This window comes from Myxine glutinosa, chromosome 1, assembly GCF_964187855.1.
Source record: "Myxine glutinosa chromosome 1, kmMyxGlut1.1, whole genome shotgun sequence".
NCBI lineage: Eukaryota > Metazoa > Chordata > Myxini > Myxiniformes > Myxinidae > Myxine > Myxine glutinosa.
Genome location: NC_136261.1, coordinates 411,062,251 through 411,083,189, shown reverse-complemented (window position 1 = coordinate 411,083,189; position 20,939 = coordinate 411,062,251). Strand labels below are relative to the sequence as shown.

The window sequence follows — 20,939 nt, the reverse complement described above, 5'->3', positions numbered from 1 at the left end:
TTAATCATGTAATGTGCTTACATATTGTGTGTCTGGCATGAAGGTGATTAAAGATTACACAAAGAAAACTAACAAGATTCATTCAAATTCTGATAACAAATTGTACCACAATGTGGTTAATATAAAACTATCATTAAAACTAACTTTTGTGAAATAAAAACCTTGTACAAGGTAATCAATGATCAATTAATTGATTTAGTTTAACAGATTTTATTAACACAGAACAACAAGTCATGGCATCAAGGATAATAAATAATGTAATAATAATAATAATGTAATAAATAATTCGGTTAACAAAACCTGTTTTATTAAATGAGATAAAATGGCAAAATAATTTTCACACCTTCTTTTGACGAAGCCTTCGTTTTCGCACTGAAATGAGAAGAATAAAGATAACTCGAACAGCACTCTGAAGTCACGACGTCGACTGATATGCCTCCGCCCACATTATTACATCATTATACTACTTGAGTGAAGTTTGATATAAATCCTTTCAGCTGTGCTGAAGTTAGCACATTTTAACCTGACATGACCTCTGACCTATTGACCCCAACATTTAATCAGTTCATTTTTACATCATTATACATACCTGTGGCAAGTTTTCATTTAAATCCCTCCAGCTCTTCACAAGTTCTCACATTTTTACCTCACATGACCTCTGACCTTTGACCTCGAGACCTCCAAAATTTTATCAGTTAATCTTTACATCATTAAACATATCTGTACCAAGTTTTAATTAGATCCCTTTGGCCATTCTCAAGTTATAGACCCATTACAGACTTTGACCTTTGACCCCAAAATTGAATAGGGTAATCTTTATAACATTATACATACCTGTACTAAGTTTGAATTTGATCACTTCAGCCGTTCTCAAGTTATAGACATATTACAGATTTGACCTTTGGCATTTGACCCCAACATCTAGTCAGTTAATCTTTGCATCATTTTACATAACTGTACCAAATTTGGTCAGAATCCCATCAATGCTTCACAAGTTATCATGGTAACAGTATTTTAACCTAACATGACCTCTGGCGTTTGACCTTTGACCTCTTGACCCCAAATTCTAATCAGTTAATCTTTACATCATTATAATACCTGTACCAAGTTTAAATTAGATCCCTTTAGCTGTTCTCAAGTTATCGCTGTAACGAAAACCTATCACGGACGGACGGACAACCTGAAAACATAAAATGCTTCCGGCAACTTCGTCATCGGAGGAATAAAAAAAGAGATAATTTGCACATTCATTGTACAGAAAATTTCATCATCAGCACAACATGTCAGCTTTGTGGGAGCGAAGGGGAGGGGTGGGGGAATGTTAGCTTTGTGGGATTTGTAGGAGAGAAGGGGAGGGGGTATGGGCATTGGGCATGTTAGCTTTGTGGGAGAGAAGGGGAGGGGTGGGGGAATGTTAGCTTTGTGGGATTTGTGGGAGAGAAGGGGAGGGGTATGGGCATTGGGCATGTTAGCTTTGTGGGAGAGAAGGGGAGGGGTGGGGGAATGTTAGCTCTGTGGGAGAGAAGGGGAGGGGTGGGGGAATGTTAGCTCTGTGGGAGAGAAGGGGAGGGGTGGGGGAATGTTAGCTTTGTGGGATTTGTGGGAGAGAAGGGGAGGGGGTGTGGGCATGTTAGCTTTGTGGGATTTGTGGGAGAGAAGGGGAGGGGGTGTGGGCATGTTAGCTTTGTGGGATTTGTGGGAGAGAAGGGGAGGGGGTGTGGGCATGTTAGCTTTGTGGGATTTGTGGGATAGAAGGGGAGGGGGTGTGGGCATTTTAGCTCTGTGGGATTTGTGGGAGAGAAGGGGAGGGGTGTGGGCATGTTAGCTTTGTGGGATTTGTGGGAGAGAAGGGGAGGAGGTATGGGCATTTTAGCTCTGTGGAAGAGAGGGGGGTGTGGGCATGTTAGCTCTGTGGGAGAGAAGGGGAGGGGGTGTGGGTATTTTATCTCTGTGGAAGAGAGGGGGGGTGTGGGCATGTTAGCTCTGTGGGAGAGAAGGGGAGGGGTGTGGGAATGTTAGCTCTGTGGGATTAGTGGGAGAGAAGGGGAGGGGTGTAGGAAGCATTTGTTCCGAGGGGTTATTAGATCTGCAGGATGTGCACGTGGTAGTGGGGTAGTGGGGGGGGGGGGGTTGGAGGGGTGGCAACGGCATTGGGAGTGTGTCAGGTGTGGGTGGTATCGTTGGTGCAGTGGGAGTGCAGCAGGTAAGGTGCGACAGTTGCGAGCAGTGAAGTGGGTGCAGGTGGTGGACTCGGTGAGGTGGGTTTGAGTGGGGTGTGGGTGTAGCAGGTGTGGGTGTAGCAGGTGTGGGTGTAGCAGGTGTGGGTGTAGCAGGTGTGGGTGCTGAAGGTTGCCGATGCTGGAGTTACCGATGAAACTACGAAATAAGTGGATTATTCATTCTTCAGCCGTAAACTATTTCAAAATAAGGTGCAACGGAAAGTGCAGAAAACAAAGTAAGAGTTCTATCAAAACCAGGTCCAACTTCCGAAGCGCGAGAGCCCAAGTTCATGGTACCGTTCGTTATATGAACCTCAGGACCTTGAACATGTAACATGAGTTTATCATGAACTTACCGGTATTAACAGTGATGTCCCTTTTGTTATTTACAATATCATTAACTCTTTGTTTGTTTCAACTGTGATTTGTATATGTCCACGAGACAAGGACAACATTTCCGCTAGACAAGGACAATATTCCTGCTAGAAAAGGACACCATCTCCGCTGGACAAGGGCAATATTCCTGCTAGAAAAGGACAACATCTCCGCGAGACAAGGGCAATATTCCTGCTAAACAAGGATAACATCTCCGCTGGACAAGGACAATATTCATGCTAGAAAAGGACAACATCTCCGTGAGACAAGGGCAATATTCCTGCTAAACAAGGATAACATCTCCGCTGGACAAGGACAATATTCATGCTAGAAAAGGACATCTCCGCGAGACAAGGGCAATATTCCTGCTAAACAAGGACAACATCTCCGCGAGACAAGGGCAATATTCCTGCTAAACAAGGATAACATCTCCGCTGGACAAGGACAATATTCATGCTAGAAAAGGACATCTCCGCGAGACAAGGGCAATATTCCTGCTAAACAAGGATAACATCTCCGCTAGACAAGGGCAATTCCTGCTAGACAAGGACAACATCTCCGCGAGACAAGGGTGTATATTCCTGCTAGACAAGACAACATCTCCGCTAGACAAGGGCAATTCCTGCTAGACAAGGACAACATCTCCGCGAGACAAGGGTGTATATTCCTGCTAGACAAGGACAACATGGCTGCTGGACAAGGGCAATATTCCTGCTAGACAAGGACAATACAACAGTCTGTGTTGTACTGTCCTCCATACTGTGACAACTCCATGTACATTGTACATCCCTCTCTCAGACCATATGGACAAACTTTTTACCACTCAACCCTCGATTCTGCAACTGGACCCGACGGCGGTTCTGCTGCCGCTCTTGCAAAACACTTCCTCTCTCTGCCCTTTTCACCCTGTCATTTACCCGAGGTAATCTTCCATCTGTTTGGAAATCAGCCAACATCACAGCATAAAAAGGTGCAAAAACGGATCCCCTTAATTCCAGACAAATTAGCTTACTTCCAATCATCAGCTAGGCCATGAAATCTATCATCGCAGTTGATATGAAATCTTTAAATTTTATCTAACAACCTCATCTCAGATCATCAATTTGGGTTCAGACCTGGCCACTCTACCTTGAACATGCTGCTTCGACTTTCTCAAAAATGGATGGAGGCCCTCAATATCAAACTGGAGATCAGGGCCGTCTCTCTGGACATATCTCGATATTTTGATACAGTTTGGCATCCTGCCTTGTTCTCCAAACTGTCCGACTTTAGAATCTAAGGCCAACTCCACTCTTGGATTTATGGAATAACGGAACCATTTCTTCTCCTCTCTCTGTCAAGGCTGGAGTACCCCAAGGCAGTGTTCTTGTTCTCATACGATTCCTAATCTTCATCAATGATCTCACAGACTCTCTGGAATCTGGAAAATCCTCTTTATCTCTTTGCTGATGACTCCACCCTGTGCCGTGTCATCCCTCATCCTTCTGACAGATAGGTAGCAACCTCTTCCCTCTCCGCAGACCTTCATAAGATCACAAACTGGTCAAACACTTGGAATATGTCTTTCAATCCCGAGAAATCCGACACACTCATTCTGTCTCCCCAAAAGGACCGTACCGCAAATCCTTCCATCTACTTTCTCAACAATCCTCTCGAAGAGGTTCAGTCAATGTCTTAGGTCTCACTCTCTTCCATGATCTCTCTTGGACAAGCCACATTTCAAAGTTGGCCTTCAAAGCCACATCAATTGGGCATCCTCTCACATGAAAAAATCCTTCTTTGACATACCTGACCTCTTATCCACCTGTAAAGTTTTCATTTACAACTTGATGGAATACTGCGCTCCCCTTTGGGCTGGGTCCCCTGCCTCACACATCTTACTCAGTTTGACGCCATGGAAACCTAGGCTTTCAAGATCAATGGAATCTCTCGCGATGAAGCTGAGTCTGTGGGCCTGTCACTTCACCATCGCCGACAGATCTCTCTGTCTTCTTCCACCCCATTTCTGGTCTTGCACCCTCTGCCATCTCCATGCTTTGTCTCTGCATGTATGTGCAGGATGCATGCAGTCCAGCAGCAACTGCCTAAATCCAGAACCACTGCTCACCTCCACTCATTAATTCCTCTTTTTCCCCCACTTATGAAACCACCTTCCACCCTCTTCAATCGACTTCACCCCTCCTGGGCTTCAGAACAGCTGTTAACCCTCCATCTAAGGTCATCACATTTTTTCCTACCCTCATTAACCCTCCCAAAGCCCATCTCTTTCCAGGTTTTCCTTCCACTTCCGTGATTGAGAATTTGTGCCTGTCTCAATCTTCTTCACTCCCCATGTCCCCCCCCCATTGCTCTAATTCTTCCCAATGTCCCTTCTTTTTCCAAGTCTCCCTCTATTTGTCCCTCCATGGTGCTGTTCGCTTTGATGAAGGATAGTAAATTCAGAGAATTCAGGAATTATAAAGTGATGTATATATTATGGACTAAATCACTTTTGAGGTTTTGTATAACCTGTATTTTTTTCTCATTTTCATTTTCAACGTCAGTGTTAATTTTATTGAGAGTCCACAACATCACGCTCAATATCATTATTTCTTCTCACACTAACAACATCCCTGATCACAAGTAGAATAACGTCACATTTCAGACTTACCAAAAATAATAATCAATGAAGTGATCAGGAGCAATCCAATCAGCAGAGGTATCCAAATCCACTTGGTGAGTGGAGAAACACTTTGACCTTTTGAAAGGAGGACGGCAAACAGCAGTTTAACCAGTGATATCAGGGATGCTCAATTTAAAAGAGTGAAAAAATGGGAATTTGGATCAAAATAATTCATGTATTTTCCCGTTGCTTGTTTAAATATATATATATATTCCTTTCTATAATAATATGTGTACCATGGTCAGGTCATGGACAATAAATAATACTCGTGCAAGGGTGGGAAGACGACTTGCAATTCTCATCGGTAAACATGACATGCTTCGCTATTCTCCATATAAACATGATCATCGTTAATCTCTAACTAAACATGATCTTCATTGATCTGTAACTGAACATGATCATCGTTAATCTCTAACTAAACATGATCTTCATTGATCTGTAACTGAACATGATCATCTCTGATCTCTAACTAAACATGATCAGCGTTCGTCTCTAACTAAACATGATAATTGCTAATCTCGAACTAAATATGATCATCGTTAATCTCTAACTAAACATGATCATCGCTAATCTCTAACTAAACATGATCATCGCTAATCTCGAACTAAACATGATCACCACTAATCTCGAAATAAACATGATCACCGCTAATCTCGAACTAAACATGATCATTGTTAATCTCTAACTAAACAGGATCATCGCTAATCTCTAACTAAACATGATCTTCATTGATCTGTAACTGAACATGATCATCTCTGATCTCTAACTAAACATGATCAGCGTTCGTCTCTAACTAAACATGATAATTGCTAATCTCGAACTAAATATGATCATCGTTAATCTCTAACTAAACATGATCATCGTTAATCTCTAACTAAACATGATCTTCATTGATCTGTAACTGAACATGATCATCGTTAATCTCTAACTAAACATTATCTTCATTGATCTGTAACTGAACATGATCATCTCTGATCTCTAACTAAACATGATCAGCGTTCGTCTCTAACTAAACATGATAATTGCTAATCTCGAACTAAATATGATCATCGTTAATCTCTAACTAAACATGATCATCGCTAATCTCTAACTAAACATGATCATCGCTAATCTCGAACTAAACATGATCTTCATTGATCTGTAACTGAACATGATCATCTCTGATCTCTAACTAAACATGATCAGCGTTCGTCTCTAACTAAACATGATAATCGCTAATCTCGAACTAAATATGATCATCGTTAATCTCTAACTAAACATGATCATTGCTAATCTCTAACTAAACATGATCATCGCTAATCTCGAACTAAACATAATCACCACTAATCTCGAAATAAACATGATCACAGCTAATCTCGAACTAAACATGATCATTGTTAATATCAAACCAAACATGATCATCATTAATCTCTCACTAAACATGATCATCGTTAATCTCTAACTAAATATGATCATCACTAATCTCTAACTAAACATGATCATCGCTAATCTCTAACTAAACATGATCACCACTAATCTCGAACTAAACATGACCACCGCTAATCTCGAACTAAACATGATCATTGTTAATATCAAACCAAACATGATCATCATTAATCTCTCACTAAACATAATCATCGCTCATCTCTAACTAAACATGATCACCGCTAATCTCTAACTAAACATGATCACCGCTAATCTCGAACTAAACATGATCACCGCTAATCTCGAACTAAACATGATCATCGTTAATCTCTAACTAAACATGATCATCGTTAATATCGAACAAAACATGATCATCATTAATCTCTAACTAAACATGATCATCGCTCATCTCTAACTAAACATGATCATCGTTAATCTCTAACTAAACATGATCACCGCTAATCTCGAACTAAACATGATCATCGTTCATCTCTAACAAAACATGATCACCGATAATCTCGAACTAAACATGATCATCGTTTATCTCCAACTAAACATGATAATCGTTAATCTCTAACTAAACATGATCATCGCTCATCTCTAACTAAACATGATCACCGCTAATCTCGAACTAAACATGATCATCGTGTATCTCTAACTAAACATGATCATCGTTAATCTCTAACTAAACATGATCATCGCTAATCTCGAACTAAACATGATCATCGCTAATCTCTAACGAAACATGATCATCGATAATCTCTAACTAAAAATGATCATCGTTAATCTCGAATGAAACATGATCATCATGAATCTCTAAATAAACATGATCATCGTTAATCTCTAACTAAACATGATCATTGTTTATCTCTAACTAAACATGATCATCATGAATCTCTAAATAAACATGATCATTGTTAATCTCTAACTAAACATGATCACCGCTAATCTCGAACTAAACATGATCATCGTTTATCTCTAACTAAACATGATCATCATGAATCTCTAAATAAACATGATCATCGTTAATCTCTAACTAAACATGATCACCGCTAATCTCGAACTAAACATGATCATCGTTTATCTCTAACTAAACATGATCATCATGAATCTCTAAATAAACATGATCATTGTTAATCTCTAACTAAACATGATCACCGCTAATCTCGAACTAAACATGATCATCGTTTATCTCTAACTAAACATGATCATCGTTAATCTCTAACTAAACATGATCATCGCTAATCTCTAACTAAACATGATCATCGCTAATCTCCAACTAAACATGATCATCGCTAATCTCGAATGAAATATGATCATCATGAATCTCTAAATAAACATGATCATCGCTAATCTCGAACTAAACATGATCATCGCTAATCTCGAACTAAACATGATCATCGCTAATCTCCAACTAAACATGATCATCGCTAATCTCTAAATAAACATGATCATCGCTAATCTCTAACTAAACATGATCATCGTTTATCTCCAACTAAACATGATAATCGTTAATCTCTAACTAAACATGATCATCGTTAATCTCTAACTAAACATGATCACCGCTAATCTCGAACTAAACAAGATCATCGTTTATCTCTAACTAAACATGATCATCATGAATCTCTAAATAAACATGATCATTGTTAATCTCTAACTAAACATGATCACCGCTAATCTCGAACTAAACATGATCATCGTTTATCTCTAACTAAATATGATCATCGTTAATCTCTAACTAAACATGATCATCGCTAATCTCCAACTAAACATGATCATCGCTAATCTCGAATGAAATATGATCATCATGAATCTCTAAATAAACATGATCATCGCTAATCTCGAACTAAACATGATCATCGCTAATCTCGAACTAAACATGATCATCGCTAATCTCTAACTAAACATGATCATCGCTAATCTCTAAATAAACATGATCATCGCTAATCTCTAACTAAACATGATCATCGTTTATCTCCAACTAAACATGATAATCGTTAATCTCTAACTAAACATGATCATCGCTCATCTCTAACTAAACATGATCACCGCTAATCTCGAAATAAACATGATCATCGTGTATCTCTAAATAAACATGATCATCGCTAATCTCGAACTAAACATGATCATCGCTAATCTCGAACTAAACATGATCATCGCTAATCTCTAACTAAACATGATCATCGTTTATCTCCAACTAAACATGATAATCGTTAATCTCTAACTAAACATGATCATCGCTCATCTCTAACTAAACATGATCACCGCTAATCTCTAACTAAACATGATCATCGTGTATCTCTAACTAAACATGATCATCGTTAATCTCTAACTAAACATGATCATCGCTAATCTCGAACTAAACATGATCATCGCTAATCTCTAACGAAACATGATCATCGATAATCTCTAACTAAAAATGATCATCGTTAATCTCGAATGAAACATGATCATCATGAATCTCTAAATAAACATGATCATCGTTAATCTCTAACTAAACATGATCACCGCTAATCTCGAACTAAACATGATCATCGTTTATCTCTAACTAAACATGATCATCATGAATCTCTAAATAAACATGATCATCGTTAATCTCTAACTAAACATGATCACCGCTAATCTCGAACTAAACATGATCATCGTTTATCTCTAACTAAACATGATCATCATGAATCTCTAAATAAACATGATCATTGTTAATCTCTAATTAAACATGATCACCGCTAATCTCGAACTAAACATGATCATCGTTTATCTCTAACTAAACATGATCATCGTTAATCTCGAACTAAACATGATCATCGCTAATCTCTAACTAAACATGATCATCGCTAATCTCCAACTAAACATGATCATCGCTAATCTCGAATGAAATATGATCATCATGAATCTCTAAATAAACATGATCACCGCTAATCTCGAACTAAACATGATCATCGCTAATCTCGAACTAAACATGATCATCGCTAATCTCTAACTAAAAATGATCATCGTTAATCTCGAATGAAACATGATCATCATGAATCTCTAATTAAACATGATCATTGTTAATCTCGAACTAAACATGATCATCGTTAATCTCTAACTGAGCATGATTATCGTTAATCTCTAACTGAGCATGATCATTGTTAATCTCTAACTAAACATGATCATCGTTAATCTGTAACTAAACAGGATCATCGCTAATCTCTAACTATACATGATCATTGTTAATCTCTAACTAAACATGATCATCGTTAATCTGTAACTAAACAGGATCATCGCTAATCTCTAACTAAACATGATCATTGTTAATCTCTAACTAAACATGATCATCGTTAATCTGTAACTAAACATGATCATCGCTAATCTCTAACTAAACATGATCATCGCTAATCTCTAACTAAACATGATCATCGCTAATCTCGAACTAAACATGATCATCGCTAATCTCGAACTAAACATGATCATCGCTAATCTCTAACTAAACATGATCATCGCTAATCTCTAACTAAAAATGATCATCGTCAATCTCGAATGAAACATGATCATCATGAATCTCTAATTAAACATGATCATTGTTAATCTCTAACTAAACATGATCATTGTTAATCTCCAACAAAACATGATCATCGTTAATCTCTAACGAAACATGATCATCGTTAATCTCTAACTGAGCATGATTATCGTTAATCTCTAACTGAGCATGATCATTGTTAATCTCTAACTAAACATGATCATCGTTAATCTGTAACTAAACAGGATCATCGCTAATCTCTAACTAAACATGATCATTGTTAATCTCTAACTAAACATGATCATCGTTAATCTAAAACTAAACTTGATCATCATTAATCTATAACTAAACTTGATCATCATAATCTATAACTAAACTTGATCATCGTAGTTTCCTTACCTTTCATCACACACTCATTTCCTTTCCTGTGTAAACCTTCACGACAAACACATTGTCGGTTATTCATGAAGTTACAATCTCTCTCTTCAACCTCACTCTCTGTGGAAGGGAATAAAAAAACATGAGGGTTGAGTGAAGTGATAAATACAAGAAAAATGCACCCTCATCACCCTGCACTCATGAAGCGAAAGGCAGGGTTAAGCATTCGGGTCCGTCCATAGTCGAACGTACGTACATGCGTGTCTGCATTTTAAAAATTCATTTTCTCGGCAAACGTTGGTCCAAATGACACGAAATTTTCACCAGAGGATGCACTCCTCCGGTATAATATTTTTTTGAATGTTATAACGTCACTGGTCATGTGTTATGGGTGCCATCTTGGAAAAACCTAAAAACTTTGCACCTCTATATCTCAAAAACCGCTGCACATAAATAATTGAGACAGGTCTCATTGCAAAGAACTCTCCATGTGGAATAACATATGTGAATGATGACGTCATCGGTGCCGCCGTTATGACGTCATAATTCGACAAGTAAAAAAAATTATCCGATCAGGATGAAATTTCTTGAGCATCTTCTCGGTATAAATTGATGCAGAAATAAAATTATGTCGTCGTAGGTCACGTGGTTCGGACGCCATATTGTTTTGAGTGAAAAACCACTAAAATCCAATTTTCTCCTAAATGACTCAGCAGATCGAGACCATTCTTTGCAGGCAGAATCGCATACCCATGACGAACAAAAAAGTCACCGAGAATGATGTCATGCGTCACATGGTTTCAGAGTTATGACGTTTTTAAGCATACACTTTTAAAACCAAGCTCCTCCCTCATTTGTGATCCTATCGAGGGGAAACTTCACAGATGTGTTCAGCATATCAGTGTACTAAAATCAACTTTTGGAATTTGCGATAGGTCACGTGGTTTGGTAGATATAAATAATAAAACGATAATATATTTAAAAAAACTTATAACTCTTGAACAGCTTCATTGATGAACGTGAAACTTTATATTATAGTAGACGTAATGAAGTGTAGCATGTTTGCAAAATTGCAAGATGATTGGATGTACGGTCTGGAAGTTAGAAGTTGTTATTGCGTGAAGAAGAAGTCTTCTTGAGTGGACATGGAATTAATTATCACACTGCAAATGACGAGCAGGCAAAGTACGGAGCGACCTCACGGGGTCATTTTGACCTCAAATAAAATTCTGATTTCAGATTTGTCAATCGCTGAGGTATATTAACACACGACCAACACAGATTTGGCGAAATTTCGACGATTTTTGACGAAAATATAACATTTGTGTCTGCATTTCAGTAAAGTAAAGTGTGTGCCCTGTCAGCATTTTAAAATTTGAAACGTGGCTCATTGTAAATAACTCTATATGGGGAATAGGTGTTGTTAACGATGACGTCATTGGTGCCATAATTACGACGTCATAATTCGACAGGGACAACTCTTAGTCTGATCAAAAAGTTTGAAATTTATTGAGCATGATCTTTGCAACAATTATTTAGAGAATATAAATTTATGATGTCATCGCTCACGTGGTCTGGCAGCCATATTGGATCAAAACAAAAGAAACTTTCAAAAATAGAAGAGTTGGCTCACACCACGTTGACTGCGCAGGGTAAGTATTCTATGAATAGCATCTAGTTGTTTCAGCAATGAGAGGTAGCAAGCGCAGGCAGGATAATTCAACTTGGGGTTAAAGTTGAAAGTGAAATTGAACCTTCTTGGAATGAAACGTCTCGATTGTTGTTTTATAACTCATTGTATCACTAAAACATTTTTCCGATTACTGCACCATTCCCATCAATTTATCACAAATTGTTCAATAGACATTATGGACCAAATGTACCAAAAGCGGTTAAGAGTTAGACACGTGTAGAATCACTAATCGTGTGATGATCACCTGTTCAAAGTTAATCTCCTATCACTGAAGAGTGTTTATCTAATTCGTGATCAAAGCCTAATCACAAGCATTTAAATAATAAAGAAACTTTTACACGTTGGTGAGGACATGTTAAAAGTGTGTTAAGGCCTTGAAGCAAGCATTAGGCAAATTGGTATAGTTAGAACTGCAGTTGTAGTCTTATGTACTTCCTGGCAGTTTAGGTTAACCTTAGAATAACTAGAAGCGTTTGGAAGGAGTGGAAAAACGTCACCAGATGTGCAAACATAATAAATAGATAGCCAGTAATTAATTTCATCCTGTGTTTACATCCCAAACATAAAACGTAATCGATGTTTCAACAACCACGATGAATAACTGCGATCCAGATTACCCAAAGTGTCAAAAAATGTGGAAACCATAGCTCGGATACAGAGATTGTACATATTCACAGATTGTCTTTTGCATGATCAATGGTTGGAGGGAGGGATGGATGGATGGATGAGTGGAAGGACGGATGGATGAGTGGAAGAAGGGATGTATGAGTGCAAGGGGGGATGGATGAGTGGAAGGAGGGATGGATGAGTGGAAGGAGGGATGTATGAGTGAAAGGAGGGATGGATGTGTGGAGGAAGGGAAGGATGAGTGGAAGGAGGAACGGATGAGTGGAAGGAGGGATGGATGAGTGAGAGGAGGGACAGATGAGTGGAAGTAGGGACGGATGAGTGAAAGGAGGGGTGTATGATTGAAAGGAGGGATGGATGAGTGGAAGTAGGGACGGATGAGTGAAAGGAGGGATGGATGAGTGGAAGGCGGGACGGATAAGTGGAAGGAGGGATGGATGAGTGGAAGTAGGGACATATGAGTGAAAGGAGGGATGGATGAGTGAAAGGAGGGATGGACGAGTGGAAGGAGGGACGGATGAGTGGAAGGAGGGATGGATGAGTGGAAGGAGGGACGGATGAGTGGAAGGAGGGACGGATGAGTGGAAGGAGGGATGGATGAGTGGAAGGAGGGATGGATGAGTGGAAGGAGGGATGGATGAGTGGAAGGAGGGATGGATGAGTGGAAGGAGGGATGGATGAGTGGAAGGAGGGATGGATGAGTGGAAGGAGGGATGGATGAGTGGAAGGAGGGACGGATGAGTGGAAGGAGGGACGGATGAGTGGAAGGAGGGACGGATGAGTGGAAGGAGGGACGGATGAGTGGAAGGAGGGACGGATGAGTGGAAGGAGGGACGGATGAGTGGAAGGAGGGACGGATGAGTGGAAGGAGGGACGGATGAGTGGAAGGAGGGACGGATGAGTGGAAGGAGGGATGGATGAGTGGAAGGAGGGATGGATGAGTGGAAGGAGGGATGGATGAGTGGAAGCAGGGATGGATGAGTGGATGGAAGGACGGATGAGTGGAAGGAATGACGGTTGAGTCGAAGGAGGAACGAATGAGTGGAAGGAGGGATGGATGAGTGAGAGGAGGGACAGATGAGTGGAAGTAGGGACGGATGAGTGGAAATAGGGAAGGATGGATGGATCTCTCGAAGGAATCATTCCGTTGGCTGCTGAATCCTATACAAGATGACCTGGATCAATCTACAATGAGGAGTCATGTGCTGAATGACCTCCAACAATTGTCTCTGACACTTTGATTCCATGTACGTGGATCATTTCAATTGGATGTTGCCGATATGGGCGGGGTTTCACAGACTCAGCGGCTGTTTAGACACGCCCAACTAAACGGATGTTAATCTCCCTTTGTAAATTGCTCTTTCGACGTGAGTTTTGCTGTGCGAGCACAACGATGTTTTTGTCAGTGTTTAAGGGTTAAGCATGTGTTAGCTGGATACTCACTAAATGCCTTTCCTAAATTCGGGCCTATGCATTTAATGAGGAAGGCCAGCACACAGTTCATAAACAATCCAAAAACACCACTTCAAAAATAAATCTTACTCACCACGTACTTTATTAATGAAACAAGTACAAAAAGTTTTAATTAAAACAAAAGCCGCGTCGATGTTACACAATGCCTAGATGCAGCTGTGCCTATAACGTCGATGTTATAGGCACAGGACATTCCTATTGCTTCGATTACTTGATGTTATTTTTGTGCAAAGTGAAAATATATCTCGGCAATTTCCCGTGTGTGGCGACGAATTTTTAATATATCTCGGCATTTTCCCGTCTGTTATTTCAGGCGGTGTATGACTGAGCATGCCGCGATTTAAAAATATATATCTCGGCAATTTCCCGTGTGTGGCGACACGTGAACGAAGCTATGCTCCTCTCTCCACATTATTGTGACAACGTATAAATTAAATATTTCATCGTGACGATTGTCATCAAATGGACGAATTTTTTAATATATCTCGGCATTTTCCCATCTGTTATTTCAGGCGGTGTATGACTGACCATGCCGCAATGTAAAAAATATATATCTCGGCAATTTCCCGTATGTGGCGACACGTGAACGAAGCTATGCTCCTCTCTCCACATTATTGTGACGACGTATAAATTAAATATTTCATCGTGACGATTGTCATCAAATGGACGAATTTTTAATATATCTCGGCATTTCCCCGTCTGTTATTTCAGGTGGTGTATGACTGACCATGCCGCAATGTAAAAAATATATATCTCGGCAATTTCCCGTATGTGGCGACACGTGAACGAAGCTATGCTCCTCTCTCCACATTATTGTGACGACGTATAAATTAAATATTTCATCGTGACGATTGTCATCAAATGGACGAATTTTTAATATATCTCGGCATTTTCCCGTCTGTTATTTTGGGCGGTGTATGACTGACCATGCCGTGATTTAAACAAAATATATATATCGGCATTTTCCCGTCTGTTATTTCGGGCGGTGTATGACTGACCATGCCGCGATTTAAAAAAAAAAAATCTCAATGCACTTGAAGTTACAGGCCTTTGAGAATTCATTTCGTTCTATAAAGGGCAACTTTCATCGGATTTTCTTCCCGTTTTTTTTCAACCGAGTCTAAAACTATGTTAGCGACTGTGAAAAATGAAATGATATATCGAATTTGATTTGAAATAAAACTGTGTGAGAGAGGAAGACACCACGGGCCTACAAAACAGACCTCAAAGCTATGCGAGTTAATAAAATGGTGGATATTTGTTTATATGAAGCCTCTCCCAAAATGGGTGGAGCTATGGTTCCCAGAATGGGTGGAGCTTTGAGGTTTTGTCTTCTCTGCAAGAACAAGAAGAACAAGAAGAAGAAGAACAAGAAGAACAACAACAACAGCAGAGGGCACTCTATTAGCAGCGTCTGCGACGCGGCTAAAAGAAAACCTTGGTATTTATTGGGAAATCATAAGTATGATGTATTCAGAGAGGGAGGGCCTGTGAAATGAGGTATTGACGTATTATGACATATAAATGTCATAATCACATACGTTAATTTGTTGTAATATTCCCAGGGATGGTTTTTATAGGTACAATTTTGGTTTTTGATTTCACAAATTTTCATCCATCCATGGTCATCAAATTGAGTACCAGCTCATTGGGAAGAATGAGCTATTTGGGTGTCCTGCGTCAGAGTGGTGACCAATCCAGGATTGTGCCCAATAGCCGAGGAAACTGCTCTGGCATCCTTATCCATCTGAAGATGGATAAGGAGTGCTCTTCTTCTTTAGATTCCTGGCTCTTTTCACTTCATTCATGAGGTCTTGGTATTTGGATATTTTCTTGATTTCTGTGTTATTTAGGTAAAAATCACTGGGTACTGATACCTCAATTAGCAATGCCTTTTTATTTTCTATAACTAAGTATGATATCTGGTCCAAATGCTTTGTTTTCTATGTTCACGCTTGATGGGATCATAGACCGTATGTGAGTATTACTTCCTTGTTTTCAATTATTGATTTTGGTTCATGGGTCCATGAGTTTTCTGGAACTGGGGTACTGAAGTTTTGTCAAATACTCTACATACCTTGTTATGCCTTTGTGTGTACAGCTGTTCTGACATGAGTGTTTTTTAAATATCCTGATAGGAAATGATTCGTGCTTTCTGTTTCTACCTCGCAAACCCTAAAGCAATCCGATTGACTCAATTCTGCCATTTTATTGAAGCTGTTGGTATTGTGTCCTTGGTCATTCATTCTCTATCCCAGTTGAGCTGACCTCTTCTTCAGCATTCCAATGAGCCTTCTTTGTTTATGCCCAATATATCCCCTTTTTTATATCTCACTGCTATTTTATCTTTTTCCCTGTTGTCAGTGTTTTCTGCAGATATGATTTTGTTTAACATTTCGTGGAAAGTGAGTGTGAATCTTTTTGTTTAACTAGACTGGGTTTGAATGTTGACTCAGCTATAAACTGTCAATCCAGAGTTTCACAGGTAGGGTCATCATTGTGTATGCCGTCCTTCAGATGTACGTTAACCTGAGCGTCCTGTGTGTTAACATTTGTTGTTGGACGTTCAAGATCCCACGGTGTCCTTCGCGAAGAGTAGGTGAACTATCACCAGGACCCTGAAAGAAATTCCTGCCCTGACTTCCTGAGTCGGAGTGGCAACCCACCCAGGTTTGTGGCCTCTCAATTTGCTGTCAGCTCTGCAGAGGGCAAAGTACATGATGATGATGATGATGATGATGATGATGATGATGATGATGATGATGATGATGATGATGGATGTTGTAACGAATTTTGGAAGTATCACAAAAAAAATTGTCATTTCATTTTTTAAGATTCTTTTTACTCAATCTGTCAACAACTTTTCCTTTCTGGTCCTTTAAAAACAGTCAAGAAGCATATTACCCACAATTCACTTTGGTAGATCCAATATGATGAAAATGTCATGAAACTCATGCACCAAATAACCATTCCATGTTAAATGTCAGTGTGCTCTTTACCTGGTGCTAACTTTATTACAATTGAATTTCAACACCTGTTGCACAACATTTAAATTGCAACCTGCTTTGGAGTTGTAGATAAAAAGGTAAATGCAGGCGGGGAAGGAAAATACAAAAAGAGAAATAGACATTTATAGTTGTTTGTGTTTGTACCAATACTCCAGGAAATCAAATATAAAAATAAATAGAGGAGAATAGTTTACCTGGGTCACAAACACTGCATTGTTTGCACCTTGTCGCATTGTGCTTCACCTGGTCCATGTAAGTCTTTTCTCTACATTGGAAGCACAATGACTGAGTTCCATGACTGAGACAAGGCATGCGCATGGACGTTCCTGTCAAATATACAATTAGTTCAGACTTGTTGGAAAATGTGAAAACCATGGAATGAGAGTGTAATTTATATGAACTCACCAATGGGACAAAATTCACAACAAAATCCATCAACGTGTAAGAACTGATTCTCGGGACATGAAGATGAACTTTGTGATTCAATCCATGATCCCTGTCAATGCAACATACACATCGTCATGTCGATTTATTTGTATCCAATGTGTGTCCAATGAATAGTGATGCAGTCATCAAATTGAACAACAGGAATCATTATATTTACTTTCTCCCCTCTTCGGGTCCAGTTTCTTAAAATGTTCAATCAACGTTCTGGTGAAAGAAAACAACTTCGGAGTTGAAACCTTTTTGTTGAAGTTTTTACCTTCATGCAATATCCAGTTGTTCCTCATGTGGGATACAGTATTGGGAATACTGGGTAATAAAAGACAAACATGATGGGAATTCTACCCTTTTTCAAAGGAGAATTAACTACACCAGAGTACATGAAATCACATGTTCATAGACACTGAGAATGAACTACACCAGAGCACATGAAATCACATGTTCATAGACACTGAGAATGAACTACACCAGAGTACATGAAATCACATGTTCATAGACACTGAGAATGAACTACACCAGAGCACATGAAATCACATGTTCATAGACACTGAGAAAGAACTACACCAGAGCACATGAAATCACATGTTCATAGACACTGAGAATGAACTACACCAGAATACATGAAATCACATGTTCATAGACACTGAGAATGAACTCCACCAGAGTACATGAAATCACATGTTCATAGACACTGAGAATGAACTACACCAGAGCACATGAAACCACATGTTCATAGACACTGAGAATGAACTCCACGAGAGTACATGAAATCACATGATCATAGACACTGAGAATGATCTACACCAGAGTACGTGAAATCACATGATCATAGACACTGAGAATGAACTCCACCAGAGTACATGAAATCACATGTTCATAGACACTGAGAAGAAAGTACACCAGAGCACATGAAATCACATGTTCATAGACACTGAGAATAAACAACACCAGAGCACATGTAATCACATGTTCATCGACACTGAGAATGAACTCCACCAGATTACATGGAATCACATGTTCATAGACACTGAGACTAAACTACACCAGAGCACATGAAATCACATGTTCATGGACACTGAGAATAAACTACACCAGAGTACATGAAATCACATGTTCATAGACACTGAGAATAAACAACACCAGAGCACATGTAATCACATGTTCATCGACACTGAGAATGAACTCCACCAGATTACATGGAATCACATGTTCATAGACACTGAGAATGAACTCCACCAGAGCACATGAAATCACATGTTCACAGACACTGAGAATGAACTACACAAGGGAACATGAAATCACATGTTCATAGACACTGAGAATGAACTCCACCAGAGCACATGAAATCACATGTTCATAGACACTGAGAAGAAAGTACACCAGAGCACATGAAATCACATGTTCATAGACACTGAGAATAAACAACACCAGAGCACATGTAATCACATGTTCATCGACACTGAGAATGAACTCCACCAGATTACATGGAATCACATGTTCATAGACACTGAGACTAAACTACACCAGAGCACATGAAATCACATGTTCATGGACACTGAGAATAAACTACACCAGAGTACATGAAATCACATGTTCATAGACACTGAGAATAAACAACACCAGAGCACATGTAATCACATGTTCATCGACACTGAGAATGAACTCCACCAGATTACATGGAATCACATGTTCATAGACACTGAGAATGAACTCCACCAGAGCACATGAAATCACATGTTCACAGACACTGAGAATGAACTACACAAGGGAACATGAAATCACATGTTCATAGACACTGAGAATGAACTCCACCAGAGCACATGAAATCACATGTTCATAGACACTGAGAATGAACTCCACCAGATTACATGGAATCACATGTTCATCGACACTGAGAATGAACTCCACCAGAGCACATGAAATCATATGTTCACAGACACTGAGAATGAACTCTACCAGAGCACACGAAATCACATGATCATAGACACTGAGAATGAACTCCACCAGAGTACATGAAATCACATGTTCACAGACACTGAGAATGAACTCCACCACAGTACATGAAATCACATGTTAATAGACACTGAGAATGATCTACACCAGAGCACATGAAATCACATGTTCATAGACACTGAGAATGAACTACACCAGAGTACATGAAATCACATGTTCATAGACATTGAGAATGAACTACACAAGAGGACATGAAATCACATGTTCATAGACACTGAGAATGATCTTCACTAGAGTACATGAAATCACATGTTCATGGATATGGAGAATGAACTCCACCAGAGCACATGAAATCACATGATCACAGACACTGAGAATGAACTACACAAGAGAACATGAAATCACATGTTCATAGACACTGAGAATGAACTCCACCAGAGTACATGAAATCACATGTTCACAGACACTGAGAATGAACTCCACCAGAGCACATGAAATCACATGTTCATAGACACTGAGAATGAACTCTACCAGAGTACATGAAATCACATGTTCATGGACATTGAGAATGAACTACACCAGAGTAAATGGAATCACATGTTCATAGACACCGAGAATAATCTACACCAGAGGACATGAAATCACATGTTCATGGACATTGAGAATGAACTACACCCGAGTACATGAAATCACATGTTCATAGACACTGAGAATGAACTCCACCAGAGGACATGAAATCACATGTTCATAGACACTGAGAATGATCTTCACTAGAGTACATGAAATCACATGTTCATGGACATGGAGAATGAACTCCACCAGAGCACATGAAATCACATGATCACAGACACTGAGAATGAACGACACAAGAGAACATGAAATCACATGTTCATAGACACTGAGAATGAACTCCACCAGAGCACATGAAATCACATGTTCATGGACATGGTGAATGAACTCCAGCAGAGCACATGAAATCACATGATCACAGACACTAAGAATGAACTACACAATAGGACATGAAATCACATGTTCATGGACATTGAGAATGAACTACACCAGAGTACATGAAATCACATGTTCATGGACATGGAGAATGAACTCCAGCAGAGCACATGAAATCACATGATCACAGACAATGAGAATGAACTACACAAGAGAACATGAAATCACATGTTCATAGACACTGAGAATGAACTCCACC

The 20,939-nt window shown here is 39.3% G+C and overlaps 1 protein-coding gene across 4 annotated transcripts in view; it reads right to left on the bottom strand.

Moving 5' to 3' along the window:
- LOC137417681 (NACHT, LRR and PYD domains-containing protein 12-like) overlaps positions 1 to 20,939 on the bottom strand; it is a 229,634-nt gene that overhangs the window by 200,259 nt on the left and 8,436 nt on the right. For all 4 annotated transcript variants that reach the window (XM_078770500.1, XM_068103593.2, XM_068103584.2 and 1 more), the window contains exons 3-7: positions 17,744 to 17,834; positions 17,533 to 17,664; positions 10,559 to 10,657; positions 5,245 to 5,331; positions 344 to 372 (exon numbers count right to left, since the gene is read on the bottom strand). In XM_078770500.1, the coding sequence (XP_078626626.1) occupies positions 344 to 372; positions 5,245 to 5,331; positions 10,559 to 10,657; positions 17,533 to 17,664; positions 17,744 to 17,834 (438 nt within the window). The remainder of the gene's footprint in view (positions 1 to 343; positions 373 to 5,244; positions 5,332 to 10,558; positions 10,658 to 17,532; positions 17,665 to 17,743; positions 17,835 to 20,939) is intronic.